The 21,862-nt window shown below is 39.2% G+C and overlaps 1 protein-coding gene across 1 annotated transcript in view; it reads right to left on the bottom strand.

The window, feature by feature from the left end:
- Positions 1–10,714: 10,714 nt before the first annotated feature.
- LOC139160393 (monocarboxylate transporter 2-like) overlaps positions 10,715–21,862 on the bottom strand; it is a 41,898-nt gene continuing 30,750 nt past the window's right edge. Inside the window, 2 exon segments of the mRNA XM_070738184.1 lie at positions 10,715–12,654; positions 17,110–17,955. Of these exon segments, the coding sequence (XP_070594285.1) occupies positions 12,353–12,654; positions 17,110–17,955 (1,148 nt within the window). The 3' untranslated portion in view covers positions 10,715–12,352.

The raw sequence follows: 21,862 nt of genomic DNA, 5'->3' as shown, positions 1-21,862 counted from the left end.
TACCATCCCTCAGTCTCAATGGTACTGGCTCTGAATTTTAGTACTGACCTTTCTAAGGACAGCTGTGACAAAATTATTGCCATTTCTCATTGAACTGTGCATGAAAAATGTTCATGGAAAGGATTATGCTTTCTTTTTTTATATAAAAAACCCTTTTTGTTTTATTGGAGGGGGAAAAGAACAGAGAATCATGTTGCTGACCTTTCTTTGGTCTTAATGAGGTACTTTCAGAGTAGGAAAATAATCATGACAAAAAGAGGATGTCTACTTATATTTGGCTGCAGGGTGATTTCATTGTGGGGGGTTTGACAGGAGCTACCTTTCATATATTAGAGCAATACAAATATGTCTATGTAGAATGCCATTATCCTTGCCGATATATACAATGCATTAAGTCATAGCAACTAATCTAAAAACATAAAGCTAAGCCTGATTAGTATTTAGATGTGAGACTACCAAAAAATACCAAGATCAGACAGGAAAGTCAAAAGACATATTGGAGAAAGTCAATCAAAAACTACCTATTTACTGTTGCTAAGAAAAGCATTAAAGGTTTAGCGTTTTCCTTCCTCCGTATGATGCATTGGATAATTCCCCCCACTCCAACATTTTGTATTCTTTGTTGACTGATTCCGTTTTTGATTTCCATTTTATTGGCTTTTATTGCTATTTTATTGATGATGTCTGCTGACCTAAGTCATAGGTGGCTAAAGGAATCAAATAAATAAATCAACCAACACAAAATAGATATCTATGTAGTCACCAAGAGTGAAGTTCAACTCAAGGAGATTTTATTTAAGTATATTAAATGGCAAAGCTCAGTGCTGGAGGAACATTGTTGTGTCAATATTACCATCCCTCGGTTAAAATTGAATTTATTTAATGCTGAGATTGATCTAAGTGCTGACACAGAAATGGATGATTCAGTTTTGAATGAGGGTATCCAATTTTGTGTCAATAGCATCATTTTCCAGAAATGGCTATGTGTTACACACCATTTTCAGTTTAAGTTTGCGTTGAAAGTTAGAATCAAATCTTGACTGCTGCTACATATTGTCCATAGTTAATATTATATTATTTTGTTCTCTTCTCAATACCCAGCCACTACAAAAGCGCACAGAAATCATGCCTGGGCCAAAATATTTAAAAAAATCATTAAATCCTGAACGCTTATACAAAATTGCATTTCAAGAGAGATATTGGCTTATAAGAAAAAGGTAATACAGTGGTACCTCTACCTAAGAATGCCTCTACTTAAGAACTTTTCTAGATAAGAACTGGGTGTTCAAGATTTTTTTTGCCTTTTCTTAAGAAACATTTTCTACTTAAGAACCCGAGCCTGGAAAAATTTCCGGAAATGTGAGAGTGGCACGAAGGCCCAGCCAGTTTCTTGCTGTTCCCCCTTTAATCCCAGCCGTCTCGGGCTTTTCTGAGCTGCCAGAGGAGCCTTTCGGTGACACTTAAGGAGGTTTTGGCAGTCCAGAGCAAACAAAGCATTTTCCTTTCTCTGGGCACTTGGAGAGGGAATAAACCTGCCAGCACCCAGAGAAAAGAAACACTCCCTTCGCTCTGGGCAGCGACTGTCCTTCTCTTCTTCCTCCTCCTCCTCCCACCCAAATTCTGAGCTTTTATTTCTTTCCTAATGGGTTTGCATGCATTATTTGCTTTTACATTGATTCATACGGAAAAAATTGCTTCTACTTACAAACTTTTCTACTTAAGAACCTGGTCACGGAATGAATTAAGTTCTTAAGTAGAGGCACCACTGTACTGACTGGAAATCCTGGGAATGGTATATATAAGTGTATATTATCTGTATATAATTACAAATTCATACCTGTGTGTGAATTGACCTGAAGCAAGGGGCAATTTGGTCACTGCCATTTCTGCTTTTATTGTAAAAAGCTAGCTAACCCTATTATTCCCCAGTTCAATTCACAGTAAGATCGCAACTTAAGCAACTATATTTTTAAAAGAAAAAAAAATAGTGGCTGATTTCATCATCTGCATTAAACACATTCAAGAGGCCTTGCACAGCCATTTGTTTAAAAGATAGGTACTTCATTTGACACTTTTAACTAGATTTGTGGCCATCACTCTACTCTTGTGTAATAATCAAAATGATTAGCATTTAACTGCTTTGGAAAAATGGTTAAATGAAGTAAATTGGATGTTTAAAAAGCCAAAGGTCAGGTAATGAATTAACGGCAAAGTTCACATACCAAGGAGAAGGTCTAAGACAGCACAAGATTGAACTCTAGTGGTTCTTTTGAAACATTGCAAACAGCTTTGAGCATTGTCTCCCAATAACAGACATTTTGCTTTCCGGGTCTTGAGGAAGACATCAAACTAATAGTCAAAATGCTCCTGGAGAGGACGAGCAACATATGTTTTCCAAAATAAAGGTAGTGGAAGACAAGTTTTCTAGCACTAAACAGAAATCCTCTCTATTCGGAAATCAAAATCAAAGACGTCTCTGTTTCATTCGGGCCCTGTTGTCTTCATTTGTTCTTTCCAGGTGATCAAAAAACAGTATTTTCCCCTTGCATACATATTAGATTAACAGCTAGAGGGGTTCTTTAATTTAGCATCCTCAATTTTATTGACTCAATTGGAATGAAATAAAGGCACACCTTTATCTACAGCTTTCAAGCTTGTGATTTAGTTATTGTACTGATGTCATTTTCCCAAGAGCTGTAGCGAGCTTATACCGGTACAGGGATGTCTACAGAGTGTGATTAAAATAAAACAAAAAAATCCAGTGCATTGCAGTGCAATCAAAGCAAGTGACACACATAAATGAAGCAGTGGAAACATTTTGAGCTGAATGGCAAGGTTTACGTCTATACTAGCAGCCTAGTCGGTCAGTCTCATTTGCCTATGAATGGCCCAAAAGTATGCTATAGAAATACTAGTTCTAGGCCAGAGGCCTGTAGTATATTATACTAGGCCACAGGCCTTGCAGAACAGGGGTCATTTACAGGGGTCATTAGGGGGGAAATGGATATCTCAGAAGAGATATTATTCCAGAGACCAGGTGATGCAACAAAGAATGCCCACTTCTGGAGTCCTATCAGATGCCACAGCAAAACTCAAAACTGATAACTATGTTGGATCAAATACAGGTTTATTGGGGATGGATGGTCCCTCAGATAACCATAGATACCCCAATGCCATGCAGGGATTTATAGATTCTTTTAACTGTGCATACACAAAATGTTCTGTGCATGCACACAGTGTTTACAGAATCCAAATGATAGTGTCCGGGTGGGAGGGCGGATCCTTTCTCTCCGTTTGTGACCCGCTCTCTGATGATGGACAGCCACGAGTGAACTGGGAACATTTTATCCCTGGTTTCAATATCGAAGCAGTTGCCACAAAGAAGAGGAAGTCAAGTTATTCTCCAAAGCACCTTCAGGCAGAACGAGACGCAATGGATGGAAACTTAAGCAAGGAGAGAACCAACCTAGAATTAAGGAGAAATTTCCTAAAATCATACATGGGATAGAAAAGGTGGATAGAGAAAAATTATTTTCTCTATCACACAATACTAGGACGCGGGGGGACTCCCTAAAGCTCATAGGTAAGAAAGCGAGGACAAATCAAGGGAAATATTTCTTCACCCAGAGGATCGTTGGTTTATGGAATTCACTTCCAGAAGAGGTTGTGACAGCTGTCAGCCTTGATAGCTTCAGGGCAGGATTAGACAGATTCACGGATGCCAAGTGTATTGGTGGTTATTGAAACAGATGTCCATGTGCCGCCTCAATGTTGCTTGAGGCAGGCAGGAATCCCTTGTGTACCATTTGTTGGGGGTCAGGGGAAAGGGAGGGTTTTGCCTTCTCTTTCTGCTCAAGATCCCCATGGACAATTGGTGGGCCACGGTGTGACACAGAATGCTGGACTCGATGGGCTTTGCCCTGATTCAGCATGGCTCTGCTTATGTTCTTATGACCCCAGGGACCACTAAATTCAAAAATTTAAATCCCACTGACCACTAATATGATTTGCCTAATCAGTTGCTGGGTGGAGATAGCTACATAGTCATGTGACCGAGTGGGCATGGCCAACTTGATATCACTCATGTCAAGGGGAGCCTCGCCAGCCTCTGTTTGCCCTTCCCCTCCCAACCACTCTTTGCCTGCCTGCTCTTAGGGCCCCAACAGAAAGCAGTTGTTCGAGCTAAGCAGCCACTATGAGAAAGAGCTGGCTCAGTTCAAATTGGATCTGACCGAGAAGGAAGCTCAGCAGAAGCACCTCACTGAGGTCTACTAGCATAGGCTTTCCAAGCAGAGGAAAGACCTGTGGGAGTGCAAGTCTAGGTACCGGCGGCTGTAGGCTCAGCTGGTTGAGATTGTCAGCCAGTTCCAGGCCACGATGCAGTCCCTTTGGAACAAGGCCACCTGGCTCTTGGTCACCAGCAGTGCTTCCCTCCAGCCTTTTCCCAAAGCTCCATGCCAGGAGGAAAATCCCCAAGTTGGATTTTCTGTCCCCCTCTGACCCGCACAAAAAGACCCTGAAGGGGGAAACTCTTTGCAGCAACACAAGCATTCATTGCATGTATCTGTCTGAGAGGCTGTAGTTTGAGGACCCCTGATTTAGTGCAACATAAAAAATGCAAATAATTTTTCTGTGGACCACCCAAATTTTCTCATGGACCACCAGTGGTCCCCGGACCATCAATTGGTGACTGCTGGACTAGAAGACCTCCAACTCTTGTTATTCTGTTAGTATGCCCTGCAATGCCTGGGCCACCACATTCTGTAATTTGTATCAGCTGCAGCTTTTGAATAGTGTTCCAGGGAAATCCGTTGCAGAACATGTTCCAACAATGCCAATGCAACAAAATATGAGTGACTATCTAGAGGACCTCTCAGTCCAGAAAGTCAGTGTACAACTGGCACACAAGACGTAACGTTTGTAAAAATGCTCCCTTGCTATTTTTAAAATTAGGTATGGTACCATCCAGTGGTGGGTTCAGAGCAGTTTGCATGAGCTAGTGGTGGATATTTGGCCACCTTTGTCAAACCGGTGATGCCTTGCCTTGCTGCCTTGCCACCCCCACCCCCCCGAACTGATTCCCCGATCACCGCTGCTTGAAAGCAGCTGGCAACGAACCCTCTGCGAATACGCAAAGGCACAGGGGGTCGGAATCTGGATGTAACGTGCGACGCATGCACTTCCTGTGTAACACGCGCAGTTCCGAACTGGTAGGGAAGGTTAGAAAAAACCCACACCTGGTGCCATCTGTATGATCCAATAGCAAGAACATGGGGGGTTTGTTCTGTTCCTAAAAGAAATTAGCATTTCATTCTTGTGTTGTCTAATACTGAAACTCATAAAGAACACCAGGATGCTGTTTCTTTGATGCTTGCACAACAGCTGTTGTTTTCTTTGAAGTCTCTTACCTGATATTTGCCCAGGTAGCAACATTAATTGATAAAAGACCTGCAAAGGCTCTGTTCTGTTAGTGCTCAAAAACATTTGCATAAAGAGGAAGGGAAAGATTGATGTATACATTACTTTATCAAGTATATTCCACTTCTTAGACAATGTCTATGGTATGTGTGTGTATTCATATGGACTGCATTTTTATTAACGTCTGGCCATTATATCCTAATGCAACAAATGTTAAAGCATCAGTAATGCTTTAGTAATGACAGAACCACAACTATACAGGTTGCACAACTCCTGGGAAGCCATTTGTAAACTACAGCTGGGAACCACCTAGGGAAAAATGAGACACTCTACTTGAACAGCATGTATACATTAGATGGTGAAATTTCATCACACGAGGGAGATAAACATCATTTTCCAGTACACCTTCACCTCAGCAAGCATTACAATTTAAAGCTAGTAGGGAAACTACCGCCACGTATTTACCTTCTGGGAGATTCTTTTGAAATAATTTGTTTTCCTGTTACAGATTGTACCTGATTTTGATTATTCATTCTCTGTAACTACATCTATTTTTCAGTCATTTCAGATGTGATGAGTACACAGTGAGTATCCTAGGAGCAATTAAACATTACTAAGCATGGAAAGAAATCTCCAATAAAAAGAAAACTTGAAGGGAAGTTATTTATAAGAGGGTTTCATTTGAACAATTTGAATATTACAAAAAATATACCACGCAGTTAAAAATAATGAGAATATTAACAAATGTGTAGGGAGTACATTTTCCCACTTTGGGATAAGATAGCAAATTCAAAAATTAAGAGCAGATCTTGCAAACTGGGATTCTAACTATTATTGTCATCCCTCGTGGCAAAAGTATTCTATAAAATTCAGCTTCAATGTTAATTAATTTAATAAAAACTTTTGTAATAAAATCCATAGTTGCATTAAAAGTATATTTCATTTGTAATAATGCTTATAATGAATAGAATAGAATGCATGCAGGGAAGCAATAAAACCTCACCAAAATGTGCCTGCATGTACATCCCTGTGCGCGATTTTGCTACCTGAACAGGTGCAGGAAGCATAATTGTGCTCGATTGTACAATCATGTTCTAGAGCCACCGGACTGCGTGCAATTGGACCGGACTGCATGCAATCAGCCCACCTCTGGATGCCAATGACAGATACCATACCTGAAGCAACTTTAATTTATCTTTTAAAGATTCTAGCTTTAATAGAATGCTGGGGGGGGGGGAATACATTTTATGTTGAACACAAAAGATTGCTAAATATGTTTTATGATGATATATCAATCCACTATTGTTAATTCTCTAAAATTGCTTTAAAATAAAGCTACTGAATCTCTTTTTTTCCATATTGGGTGGCAATGTTGTGAATGTCTACATTTCTGGAAAAGGATTTGTACTTGATTGAAACAAAATTTAATAGCTTAATTTCCATTTTAACCAGAAGTAGTCTTATTAAAGCTTACTAAATCATATATTTCCCCTAACTATACTGAATCAGCTTGGTATATGTTATTATATGTTTCTCACAGAAAAGGATGTCTAATTCCCTCTTAACCAACATGCTTCAATTTGCAAAATAATTTTAAATTGACAAAACCTTAATTAAAATAGGACACTAACTCTGACTTATAACTCGATATAAGGATTTGTACTCATCCAAAATTTGAGTTTTTCTATGCATACAGTCAATATTTCAGTCCTATGGGATGTTTAAAGTAAAACAGATTTTTAGTTTTGATTGTATTTATTGTAGTTTATGATTTTATTTGGCAATGTATACTTGTTGTTCATTGTTCTTAATTATCCCTGCTTGAAGTTTAATTATGATTTTAGTCATTTTTAAATGATTTATTCAATCATTCCAAATTAATTTATACCAGGAAACTACCATCTCTTTGATATTTTGGGTCCCTTGTACATTTTGCTTTTTCTCTTTGTGTTTACTTTATGTAAATTTTTTCCTCAAAAGCTTAATAAGTAGAGGGAAAAAAATCAAGATTTTAGCCTTAAAGAGCTTCTTTTCTTCCAGTTCAGCTTTTGCAGTGGATTTGATCTGCACACTTCTTTGGCAACAGATGAAGTCAGGGGTTAGGATCTGCCCAGCTTTTATCGGCCACAGACCTCCACTAACATTTTGCCTTGCAAAAAAAGGAGAGATAACACTTATCTGCCTGTGTCATGCTTGGTCTGGTATATTCTATAACATATAGCATATCCTACACGAGCACCTTATATAAATACCAGTATTTATAAGAGGTTTGTACCTAGTTTCAGAAATAGACCATCTGATAGGCATGAAGGAAAGGTTATCAAAAGTAATGGAAAGCATTTTGCTCTGCCAGTTCCTTAGTAATTGCCCATTGTTTGCTAGGCAACTTATGAAGTACATAAACCCACCATTTTAAGCATCTGCCTATGTTCATCTAACCCTGCCACAGTTGTTAGAAAAAGTGATGGGTAACTTTGGGCGGTAGGAAAAGCAAGTAGGATGCTTGGCTGCATAGCTAGAGGTATAACAAGCAGGAAGAGGGAGATTGTGATCCCGCTATATAGGAATCCTCAATCTGAGTATTGTATTGGCAGTTCTGTGTTAGCAAAAACGTCAGAAGAAAAGGATTTAGGGGTAGTGATTTCTGACAGTCTCAAAATGGGTGAACAGTGCAGTCAGGCGGTAGGGAAAGCAAGTAGGATGCTTGGCTGCATAGCTAGAGGTATAACAAGCAGGAAGAGGGAGATTATGATCCCGCTATATAGAGTGCTGGTGAGACCACATTTGGAATACTATGTTCAGTTCTGGAGACCTCACCTACAAAAAGATATTGACAAAATTGAACGGATCCAAAGACGGGCTACAAGAATGGTGGAAGGTCTTAAGCATAAAACGTATCAGGAAAGACTTAATGAACTCAATCTGTATAGTCTGGAGGACAGAAGGAAAAGGGGGGACATGATCAAAACATTTAAATATGTCAAAGGGTTAAATAAGGTTCAGGAGGGAAGTGCTTTTAATAGGAAAGTGAACACAAGAACAAAGGGACACAATCTGAAGTTAGTTGGGGGAAAGATCAAAAGCAACATGAGAAAATATTATTTTACTGAAAGAGTAGTAGATGCTTGGAACAAACTTCCAGCAGACGTGGTTGGTAAATCCACGGTAACTGAATTTAAACATGCCTGGGATAAACATATATCCATCCTAAGATAAAATACAAAAAAATAGTATAAGGGCAGACTAGATGGATCATGAGGTCTTTTTCTGCCGTCAGTCTTCTACGTTTCTATGTTTCTATCTCCACTAGCATATGATGATTCGTAAGAAGAAAAAGATTCCAGGAAAATCAACTAATCCCTTTCTTTAAAATGCCTTATAACTGATCAGTATGAACGGAACCATCCACTGACTTGGTTGTAGCAAAAGAGATATCAGCAGGGCCCACACAATCTATACCACCAATTTTCCCCCCGAGTCAGCTCAAGGATTGATGGTTAGCACTTCAGATTTGTTTTGAGAAATGGCTGTGCAAAATTTCTTATTAGGACAAAGAATCACTTGGAGCGTTTAGCTTAACAGTTATCCAAATCCTTTTTAAAATTAGAAACAGCAAGTCCTTTACAACAAGTACCTTATTATTATAGCAATAACCATAGAACTTATATACTGCTCCATAGTGTTTTACAGTCCTCTCTAAGCAGTTTACAGAGTCAGCATATTGCCCCCAACAATCCAGGTCCTCCAGGATGGAAGGCTGAGTTAACCTGGATGAAAATCCTGGCAGTGGGCAGTTGGCCTGCAATACTGCATTGTAACCACTGCACCACCAGATTCTATGATTACGGTTAGTGACAATCAGCCAGATGTTTACACTGAACTTGGCATTTTTGGTCCACCTATCATCATGTCCTTTTTAAAGATGTGGAATTGCCAGATGTTGATGTTGAATAATACTAATGCTATTGTCACAGGATGCACGCTGTTCTGAGTCAAGTTGCCTTTTGCAATTGACTGATGCTGATTTTGTCTATGCCAATGGTGTTCAAGTGGTGCCTCCAGTATTTTGGGATTGCACCCAAGATACCTCTTATCATTGGTACTATCAGTGCTTTATTTTGCCACAGTTGTTCCACTTCAATTTGAATGTCTTTGTATTTTGTGACTTTCTCCAGTTCTTTTTCTTCTATACTGCTGTCTCCAGATATGGTCAGGTCCACTATCCAGATTTTTTTTTCTTATCTTTCGTTTCAACAATTGTTAAATCTGGGGTGCCACATGGCAAGCATTTGTCTGTTTGCATTCTAAACTCTTTAGCACTTTAATTCTTCATTTTCTATTATTTTGGCTATTTTATGGTCTTACTAGTTCTTGCTTGCAGGCAAATGGTATTGACTGATGATGCAAAGTAGAATCATATCATAAATACCTATATGGCTTAGATTCCTTCCTTTGGAAAGTGAAAAATTGGGGTTTTCCCTTTTTTAATCTGCATTTTCCATATGATTATTCCCTAAACTGACTCACTGATATTTTGATAACTCTGGGTTGATGAGGTGCTTTAAGAGTTTTAATTTTTCCAAACCCACCGCATAAAGTCAAAAGTAAAATAGAATGGTTAACATAATGCTGAAATAAATATTGTTCCTTTTTTAAGATAAGTGTGTTATATTAAGTTATTGCTTTGGTCCCTATGTGTTTGTTTAAATCAATGGACCTAGCAATATTCTGAAATGGCAACTGGACATGTCTCTGTGAGTTTTCTTTCAAGCAAGCATATCTCACTATTTTATTCTATATAGAAGATTACCTTCAAATACAAAGCAATTAAAAATACCATGATTTTTTTTTTAAACTTCTCTGAGATTTTTCTTACAGAAACTTTTTGCAGACCTGGGTTTTTTTACTGGAATGTTGAGGACCAAATCTTGGATCTTCCAGTATAAAAAAGTGCTGTGGGTTGTTTGTGCGTTGTTTTAAAGAAAAAAATCTTGCATTTTCTATTAAACATTTTTTTCCTCTTTTAGTTTTGCTAAAATAGGAACAGGAGTACAGGTCAAAATTCAAGTATATATATATATATTTATCAGCTAGGGCAAGTATACTCTGAGTTCTTTAGTAAAAGCAAGGTAAGTGTTGTGGCCCGCCAGCAGCCCATGTAGCTGATAGCGGATTCCGTGCGAGAGACTGATTTGGTGATGCGCCAGCAGTCTGTGCAGCTGGCACCCGAGTCAGTCAGTGAGGAGGGTGACGAGGACTTGGAGCCCGAGGCCTTCGGAACTTTCGGCATGATTGATTTATTTATTTATTTATTTATTTATTGGATTTGTATGCCGCCCCTCTCCGTGGACTCGGGGCGGCTAACAACAGTGGTAAAAACAGCATGTGACAATCCAATAGTAAAACAGCTAAAAACCCTTGTTATAAAAACCAATCATACATACAAACATACCATGTATAAATTGTAGAAGCCTAGGGGGAAAGAATATCTCAGTTCCCCCATGCCTGATGACAGAGGTGGGTTTTAAGGAGCTTACGAAAGGCAAGGAGGTTGGAGGCTATTCTAATCTCTGGGGGGAGTTGGTTCCAGAGGGTCGGGGCTGCCACAGAGAAGGCTCTTCCCCTGGGTCCCGCCAAACGACATTGTTTAGTTGACGGGACCCAGAGAAAGCCCACTCTGTGGGACCTAACTGGTCGCTGGGATTCGTGATGAGGAAGAATAGCCTTCTCCTCTTAATGCAAGAGCACGCAGAGCTGCCAAAAGGCAGGAGTGATTACTCGAGGAGGTCTCCTCAGGAGTAAGACTTGGGGCGAATTGGCCACATCCCTAGTATACTTAAGGACAGCAGAGGCAGCTAAAAGGCTGCAGGAAGCAACGTTTTAGAATCATGTATCCATTACAAGTACCTCGTGTCCAGGGATGTGCTACTGCCCAGACCGGGGGAGGGGGATGCAATGGGTAGCAAAACTGGAGCTCCACCCCTATTTGCACTAAAAAATGTTGAAAGAAAATGCAGAGCGTCCTGCATAAGCCACACCCACAGTGTGGTAGTAAAAATTTTGGTAGCCCTTCACTGCTTGTGTCTAAGAAAATCTCTACTCTGTTTTTCTACTTCGGATTGCTTATCAGGAAAGACTTCTAGGCATTTTGCCCAGCCTTTGAAACTTTGTGAGATAACAAGATAGAATTGCATGGCTCTGATTTAAGACTTTGGTGACTTATGCTAGCTGCTAATGAAGATTAATTAGTAGCTGAGTTTTTTGTAAGAAAATATTGCTTTTAGATTTGTGTGTTTGTGTCCACTACTAAGCCAGTTATTAATAGTGGTTGATTGATTACATTAAGTTCATCCAAACTGTGTGTTTGCTACATTCTTAACTGGGGCAGAACAATAATGCTTAGATTTGCAGTACTGTAAAGCCAGCTCTAAGTAATTGTCATGTATCCATATAAAATGTGACTATTTTAACATTTAATTTCATACTACAGGTAGTTCTCCACTTATGACCAGAATTGAGTCCAAAATTTCCTTTGCTAAGCAAGGCAGTTGTTAAGTGAGTCATGCCCCTTTTCACAACCTTTTTTTCTTGTTATGCTTCTTAAGCGAATCATTACAGTCTTTAAGTGAATCATGTGGCCATTAATCTTTTGATCTGGTGTCCCCCATCGACTTTGAATGTCAGAAGCTTCCTAGGTACAAATGACAATCACAAGGCCCTGAGATGCTGCAACCACTGTAAATTCATGCTGGTAGCCAAGAAACCTAAATCTGATCAAATGATTGCGGGAATGTATAAGAACTGCTCATAAGTCACTTTTTTCAGTGACGTAACTTTGAACAGTCATTAAAAAATGGTTGTAAGTTGAGGACTACCTGTATATTTTTAGTCATTTTAAGGAACAATTTTCCATTCAGAAAACTTTGGATTGGACTTAAGGTTCAGTTGCAAGGTTTGCCCCATTCTTGAGTCCATTCTCATCACTCTTCAAAGGAGCTGTTTCATTAACATCTTGGAATTTTTCTACTGCTTTTAAGTTTCCTTCATCGCTTTCTGTCCTTGCATCCTCATGAACTTTATTTTCTCTGTCTTCCTTCATCCTTTCCTTCTGTTCTTTTGCAAGCGCTCTGTAGTTGTAGTAATTCATAATGAAGAGGAATGTCCCAGCCAAGACCATCACTGCCCCACATTTAATGAACATGTATTTATAGTCTCCAAAGGTGTCAATAAGAGTACCTGTGAATGGAGAAATGACATCTTAATTATTAGGGAAACTTATTGATCAACATAGAATAAGGCTGCACAGATTCCAGGCAAATTTTGAATCGAGAATCGAGAATGGTTAAAAAAATGGTATCTACTCAATCCCACAATTAAGGATAGGCTTTTCTTAAAATAAGAAATATCAGCAAATCCTAGGCTAATTTTGAATCAATATTTTGACCCTTTTTTCACTTTCACTTTCATCCTCCAAATTAATGTGCAATCATGGTTTTCTTTGACCATTTTCTGTCCTTGAAATACTGTGCATTTAATAACCATGGTGAAAATTTATTGAAAGCATGGTACTTAATTATTCTAATGTGTAGTCAAACAAACCACACATTTTGTAACAAAGATGAGATGCTTCCAGCTTGGGTGGATAAAAATACTGCACCAAGGAGCAACATAGCCCACGTTCATGCTTTAATTTGGGGGCATTAGCAAAAACATCAAACAGAGGCTAATTGCAGCTATTCTCAATTTCTGCTAATCAGGATGACCTTAAGATCTGCAAAATACATTTCAATGAGAGTTTTAATGAGAAGAGTACTGGAAAATTCAACAGTAGAAGAGTCTTTCCACATCCTCCTTTGAGAATAAGAGAAAGACATAAAGCACACCAGGAAAAATTACTTAGTCCATTAAAGCAAAACCCAGTAGTAGGTTGTTAAATGCCAAAGAACCAATCAATTTACCACTTATTAAATAGGGAGCAGCATACTGAACTCATATCGCAAAGTATTATAAAGCACTTTTTAGCCTCATTAACAGTCTTCAACAATTAGCCCTAATCTGCTTCTTAAAACTACATACTGAAGAAAACATGCAAGCTGACCTCTCACTCTAAGACAGGGAAAAGAAGCTAAGCCTTTGCATTAAAAAAGGATAATTGAATAATAAACTTGTTTTTTGTAAAAGCCATTGAAACCACTTTTTTGACAATTAATGGCCCTCTGGTATAAGTTGAAGTGTCATCATCTACTGAGTCCCCCAGGAGTTGGGCAGCATACAAATTAGATAAATAAAATAAACATCTGTATTTCAACAATCCTCTCATTTAAACCACATGCATTTAAGGGTACAGCTTTTTGTCCAAAGCTATTTTAGTTCCACTACAGTCAACAGGGTTAAAGCAAATTAAATCTTGTGGAGTAATTATTTTCTTAACAGCAAACTGCAATAAATTAATATAGATTGCAGTAATTTTGAACCTGCCACACATGGTCCTTAACGTCTTCGATTCAAGATCTGAAGGTCAGCGGTTCAAATCTCATCACCGGCTCAAGGTTGACTCAGCCTTCCATCCTTCCGAGGTGGGTAAAATGAGGACTCGGATTGTGGAGGCAATAGCCTAGCTCTGTTAAAAAGTGCTATTGCTAACATGTTGTAAGCCGACCTGAGTCTAAGGAGAAGAGCGGCATAAAAATCGAATAAATAAAAATAAATAAAATAAATAAATAAATAATACTGTTTTTCCAGAATAGAAACATCCTGTATCTAACGTTTGTGAAAAATCTAATTAAATCATACTAAAATAATTCAAAAGAAAATGGGCACATAAAAGCAGTGGATTCTCTCTTGCTGGCAATTTTCAGATAAGGATGGCTTTCAGGGATGATTTAATTGATTCCTGCAATGATCAGAGAATCAGATAGGCTGATCGGTAATTCAAACATTCTTTACAATGGCACCTCTAACTAAGATCGCCTCTACTTAAGAACTTTTCTAAATAAGAACTGGGTGTTCAAGATTTTTTTGCCTCTTCTTAAGAAACATCTTCTACTTAAGAACCTGAGCCTGGAAAAATTTCCCAGGAAATTTGATAGCGGCATGAAGGCCCGGCCATTCACCCTTTAAGCCCGGCCATCTTGGGCTTTTCTGGGCTGCCAGAGGAGCCTTTTGGTGGCGCTTAAGGAGGCTTTGGAGTCTAGAGCGAACAAAGCATTTTCCTTCCTCTGGGCACTTGGAGAGGGAATAGACCATCCTAAGATAAAATACAGAAAATAGTATAAGGGCAGACTAGATGGACCATGAGGTCTTTTTCTGCCGTCAGACTTCTATGTTTCTATGTTTCTTTCCTAATGGGTTTGCCCGCATTATTTGTTTTTACATTGATTCCTATGGGAAAAATTGCTTCTACTTACAAATTTTCTACTTAAGAACCTGGTCAAAGAACGAATTAAGTTCTTAAGTAGAGGTACCATTGTAATTCTTACCAGCAGTAATCTCCAAGAATTTATTAGGAAAATTAAACATTTACCTTTGACCCAGCTGCATCCCTTTCATCTTATCTTAGCAATATCCTCTGATAAAGATTTCAAATGTTTTATGAAATTCTTAAACGTGTCTTAAACATATGTCTTCAGCATGTGAACAGTATTGCTATATATATTCACATTTCTTTGAATGGTGCCCCAAGATGTTACCAGTGATATAGAAGGCATCTCATTGTAATCAATAAAAATAAATGAAGTGTAAAAATCTGAATGATTACTAGATGGTGATAAATAATTAGAACTGTCAATGTATTTAATATCATCAAGTAGTCATCTGGATTTTTGTAGTTTAGTTGGTGAACTATTTGTATATTTTGTCTTTTTAACTTTATATTAAGAATAATTAAATACTGAGGAGTGCATAAATATAATGAACAGAGATCCTATTTATAAATTTACTAAAATAAATTACATGAAGATATATATGTGAGCCGAGGTGGCGCAGTGGATAGAGTGCAGTACTGCAGGCCACTAGATCTGACTGCTAGTTCAAATCTCATCACTGGCTCAAGGTTGACTCAGCCTTCCATCCTTCTGAGGTGGGTAAAGTGAGGGCCCAGATTAGGGGGGCAATATGATGGCTCTGTTAAAAAGTGCTATTGCTAACATGTTGTAAGCTGCCTTGAGTCTAAGGAGAAGGGTGGCATAAAAAAATTGAATAAATAAAAATAAATAAATAAATAAAATATGTATCTTTTAATACCACTCATGCATCATCATTAAATCTCCAGAATTGAAAAAACCTAAAAACTTGAAACTTGGCACATATGTTTCTCTTGACTTCTAGGTACTTGCAAAGAAAGGATTTTTTAAAATGACCATCAGATCATTAGTTATTCTTATATTATGATGCCAAGGACTTAAGACGGTCTATTCCCCATCCCCACTTGAAAAGAACTCTGTTCCAACTGCCAGTCCGGCCTGTGGGCTGGGAGTTTAGACATTCTACTCCATGCTAATGAGTTAAGTTTTGTAGCAAAGCATGGCCACTAGTATATTATGTTAATCTTTATCCAAAATCTATTAACTTGCCAGCAAAGAAGTTTGAGGTTTTGCAATGCACAGAACATTTAGTTAGCAAGTTTCATCTACACTGATTTTTAAACAGCCTTTGGGTAGTTTTGACAGTTTAGTTCTGCAACATCCATTTTAATGATTGTAAAATTCCAAGGGAATGAATTTTCTTGTTGAGTGATAGTTTTATTCCTTGAGGCATACTTCTGATAAACCTAGTCTAAATGAAATTTGAAAACTTCGGAGAATCTGGAATTGATCAGGACAGTGCAGAATCAAGAAACCAGATTTTAAGAGTAAAAGGGAAAGCATTAACACCTATTGTTTTTTCCTTGAAATTAAAAATAATGATTATTTTTTATTATTGTTGAGCAGACTCCGGGATCGTCTACTGCCGCATGAATCTCAGCGGCCGATAAGGTCCCACAGAGTTGGCCTTCTCCAGGTCCCGTCGACTAAATAATGTTGTCTGGCGGGCTCCAGGGGAAGAGCCTTCTCTGTGGCAGCCCTTGCCCCCTGAAACCAACTCCCCCCAGAGATCAGAACTGCCCCCACCCTCCTGGCCTTTCGTAAATTGCTTAAGACCCACCTATATCACCAGGCATGGGGGAATTGAGACATCTCCCCCGGGCTTATATAGTTTATGTATGGTGTGCTTGTGTTGTATGATTTTTAACGACAGGTTTTTAGATAATTTTTTAATATAAGATTTGTTGCATTGTATACTGTTGTGAGTCGCCCCGAGTCTGTGGAGAGGGGCGGCATACAAATCTAATAAATAATAATAATAATAATAATAATAATAATAATAATAATAATAATAATGTCAAAGGATCTCAGCGGACATTTGAAAACCATTGGAATTGACAAAATCTCCATCTGTCAATTGCAAAAGGCCGCTTTACTGGGATCGGCAAACATAATTCGCTGCTACATCACGCAGTCCTAGGTGCTTGGGAAGCGCCCGGCTGGTGATGAAATACGAAATCCAGCATAGTGATCTCGTTTGCTGTGTTGTATTGACATAATAATAATAATAATAATAATAATAATAATAATAATAATAACAACAACAACAACAACAACAACAACAATAATAATAATAATAATGGAAAAAAAGGAGTATAAATGTTCTTACCCCCAATAGGTGGCCCGAGTAATATGGTGCAACACTCCACTATGGTGACTAGTCCTACGGCACTTGTGAAACGGCTGGCACCAACAAGATCCATGAGAGTTTCAAAGAGCATTGCACAAACCATACCAAAGGCCAGGCCAAAAAAGATAGAATAGATGACTAAGCCCATGTAACTTGTTGCCAATGGGCACAGCAGGTGGCAAACACCATTAAAAGCAATGGAGAAGCTGAAAAAATACTGAATTCTTGGCCTCACCCATTTGCTATTTGCAATGAGCCCAGTAGCTGGCCTGGCTATCATGTCAACTATTGCAAGAATGGAAAGGAGAAAAGCTGCTGAATATTCATCAATCCCACGGTGCTTTGCATAAGGAGCCAAAAAGACAATCGGTGCAAAAAATCCTAAAAACATCAGCACGTTCCCTATCAGATAGATCAGGAAGCCTCTGTGTTTAAAAAGTGAAAAGTCAAGGAACTTGTTGAAGTTTTCACAACAATCTCTGTCTTCCTTTGTTTCCATATCCTTGTCCCTCATTTCAGCAACGCTTCCATCAGGTTTTTCGCCTATGGCCTCTTTTGCATCTTTGTTTTTTTGCCTCTCAGGCGTCGGTCCAATTGGTCTGAAGAGGGCTCCAGCTACGCAACAGTTCAGCAGAATTGCCCCGAGAATAAAAAAGCTTCCCCTCCATCCAAAAGTGTCAAAAAGGAACTGGTTCAAGGGTGCAAGGGTACAAAGCATGACAGGACTTCCTGCCATGGCAAGTCCATTTGCAATGGGACGTCTTTTCAGGAAATACTTCCCAATGATGATTACCGAAGGTTGGAGGTTCAGAGCAAGACCAAGTCCTATAGTGAGAAAATAAGAGAAATGTTATTTCATTAGATTAAAAACAACAACCCAACATGCGCCGAGGTGGCGCAGCAGGTAGAGTACAGTACTGCAGGCTACTAAAATTGACTGTAGATCTGCAGGTCAGCAGTTCAAATCTCATCACCAGCTCAAGGTTGACTCAGCCTTCCATCCTTCTGAGATGGGTAAAATGAGGACCCAGATTGTGGGGGCAATATGCTGGCTCTGTTAAAAGTGCTATTGCTAACATGTTGTAAGCCGCCCTGAGTCTAAGGAGAAGGGCGGCCTAAAAAATAAAATAAATAAAATAAAAATAAATAAATTATCATAGAGACTGGTCAGTTAAGTGCATTCCAAACAGTTCTGTGGCAGGAGCATATTACTAAATCTACTTTGCCCTAACTCGGGATTCTTTGGTGGTCTACATGTTTTGAAATTATGTTTTGAAACATCTTTTGAAACTTAGTGGTCTACATGTTTTGAGACTACAGATCCCAAAATACTCATCATCACCAGGTCTGGCCCATTTAAAGGTCAGATACAGTGATACCTCATCTTACAAGCGCCTCATCATACAAACTTTTCGAGATACAAACCCGGGGTTTAAGATTTTTTTGCCTCTTCTTACAAACTATTTTTACCTTACAAACCCACCGCCACTGCTGGGATGACCTGCCTCTGGACTTCCGTTGCCAGCGAAGCACCTGTTTTTGCGCTGCTGGGATTACCCTGAGGCTCCTCTCCATGGGAAACCCCACCTCCGGACTTCCGTTGACAGTGAAGCACTTGTTTTTGCAATGCTGGGATTCCCCTGGTGGGATTCCCCTGCAGCATCGCAAAAACACAGAAGTCCAGAGGTGGGGTTTCCTATGGAGGGGAACCTCATGGGAATCCCAGCAGCGCAAAAACGGGCACTTTGGCTGGCAAAAGGGGTGAATTTTGGGCTTGCACGCATTAATCGCTTTTCCATTGATTCCTATGGGAAACACTGTTTCGTCTTACAAACTTTTCACCTTAAGAACCTTGTCCCAGAACCAATTAAGTTTGTAAGACAAGGTATCACTGTATTTCTAAAACTCATCCTCATGAAAACTGATGTGCAGGTTTATTTTTAATAAACTTTTCAAAAGTAAACAATAGGTTTGCTAACAAAATATGTAAGAAGAATCTATACACAGCAGTATTTTGGACAGCCCTATCTAAAGAATAAACTGCTGTGAAAAGGGCATTATTTTAAAGTCATGACAAGAGCCAGAAATACCGTACATATAAGCGGACAAACTTTTTATAGCAGAAGGTTCACGACTGTGCTTTGAAAACAAAATAAATTGTATCTATTTTCTGGGTCTATTATAAATCATGACCAGCATGTGAAATAAAGAGGTCTGGCAGCTATTCTTTCTCTTTATACCACATTTCTGAACTTGTTCTGAAAAAAAGTATTGTCATAGAAGGTTTTTTTAATTATTATTTATTTATTAGATTTGTATGCCATCCCTCTCCGGAGACTCGGAGTTTTGAGGATATGGTAGTCAGGAAATTAAATAAGTTCCATTAACTGCTTTTAAATGAGAATAGTCCGTCCTTGATTACACTTTATGCTTTGGTATCACTGAATATTAAGTGCTTATTTTCTATTTTACATTTATGCTGCTTTTCTAGGAAGAGCCCAAAATAACATAGCAATAAGGACAACAAATTGATGAAGGGAATTGTGGAAACCATAGAAACATAGAAGATCGACGGCAGAAAAAGACCTCATGGTCCATCTAGTCTGCCCTTATACTATTTCCTGTATTTTATCTTACAATGGATCTATGTTTATCCCAGGCATGTTTAAATTCAGTTACTGTGCATTTACCAACCACATCTGCTGGAAGTTTGTTCCAAGAATCTACTACTCTTTCAGTGAAATAATATTTTCTCACGTTGCTTTTGATCTTTCCTCCAACTAACTTCAGATTGTGTCCCCTTGTTCTTGTGTTCACTTTCCTATTAAAAACACTTCCATCCTGAACCTTATTTAACCCTTTAACATATTTGTTTCGATCATGTCCCCCCTTTTCCTTCTGTCCTCCAGACTATACAGATTGAGTTCATTAAGTCTTTCCTGATACGTTTTATGCTTAAGACCTTCCACCATTCTTGTAGCCCATCTTTGGACCCGTTCTATTTTGTCAATATCTTTTTGTAGGTGAGGTCTCCAGAACTGAATACAGTATTCCAAATGTGGTCTCACCAGCGCTCTATATAAGGGGATCACAATCTCCCTCTTCCTGCTTGTTATACCTCTAGCTATGCAGCCAAGCATCCTATTTGCTTTTCCTACCACCCGACCACACTGCTCACCCATTTTGAGACTGTCAGAAATCACTACCCCTAAATCCTTCTCTTCTGAAGTTTTTGCTAACACAGAACTGCCAATGCAATACTCAGATTGAGGATTCCTTTTCCCCAAGTGCATTATTTTACATTTGGAAACATTAAACTTCAGTTTCCATTGCTTTGACTATTTATCTAATAAAGCTAAATCATTTACCATATTACAGACACCTCCAGGAATATCAACCCTATTGCACACTTTAGAGTCATCGGCAAATAAGCAAACCTTCCCTACCAAACCTTCCCCTATGTCACTCACAAACATATTAAAAAGAATAGGACCCAGAACAGACCCTTGAGACCCAGAACCATAAAAATATACTACGGGAGAAAGGATTTCTCTGCCACCTATAACTTGCCTGAACTTGTTCATGAACTTATAGGCCAAAGTGTTCACTCCACCAAAGTAAATCTTGAAGGAAAGTGAGGGCTCTGGAGAATTATATATATGTTTTTGATTCTGATTCTTGTTTGACTCTTGAGAGTCTTATCTTGGGCTTTTGGCAAAGTGGCTTAATACAGTATGTGATCGTAAGAGCTCAGTATTACTATAGCAATGCCTAAGTATACAACATCATGGTCAGAATGTGGCACCATACTCATAGGTAAATGAATATCATCAGGTATCTCTGGGGTCTTCTCTTGGGACATAAAACTTCTGTAAAGTGGGCTGTGGTGGCACCAGTGGTTAGAATGCAGTATTGCAGTCTAATTCAGCTCGCTGCCAGGAGTTCGGTCCTCACCAGCGCAAGGTTGACTCAGCCTTCCAGCCTCACAAGGTCGGTAAAATGTGGAACCAGAAACATGCCAGTTCTGTAAACCACTTAGAGAGGGATGTAAAGCACTATTCCCAGGTTTGCCTGGTGCATCAGTTGCAGCCCTATTTGGACAGGGAGTCATTGCTCACAGTTGCTCATGCCCTCATCACCTCGAGGTTCGATTATTGCAACGCTCTCTACATGGGGCAACCTTTGAAAAGTGTTCGGAAACTTCAGATCGTGCAGAATGCGGCTGCGAGAGCTATCGTGGGGTTTCCTAGATTCACCCACGTTTCTACAACACTATGTGGCCTGCACTGGCTGCCAATCAGTTTCCGGTCACAATTCAAAGTGTTGGTAATGACCTTTAAAGCCCTTCATGGCATTGGACCAGAATACCTCTGGAACTGCCTTCTACCGCACAAATCCCAGCGGTCGATAAGGTCCCACAGAGTTGGCCTTCTCCGGGTCCCGTCAACCAAACAATGTTGTTTGGCGGGGCCCAGGGGAAGAGCCTTCTCTGTGGCGGCCCCGGCCCTCTGGAATCAACTCCCCCCAGAGATTAGAACAGCCCCCACCCTCCTTGTCTTTCGCAAGTTACTCAAGACTCACCTATATCTCCAGGCATGGGGGAACTAAGACATCTCCCCCAGGGTTTCTTATATGTTTGGTATGTATGTGTTGTATGGTTTTAACAGTTGGAGTTTTTAATTTTTATTATTAGATTTGTTCCATTGTTATACTGTTTTTATTACTGTTGTGA

Source organism: Erythrolamprus reginae, chromosome 2, assembly GCF_031021105.1.
Source record: "Erythrolamprus reginae isolate rEryReg1 chromosome 2, rEryReg1.hap1, whole genome shotgun sequence".
Taxonomy (NCBI): domain Eukaryota; kingdom Metazoa; phylum Chordata; class Lepidosauria; order Squamata; family Dipsadidae; genus Erythrolamprus; species Erythrolamprus reginae.
Note: the sequence above shows the minus strand (reverse complement) of the source record. Positions and strands in the feature narration are given on the sequence as shown.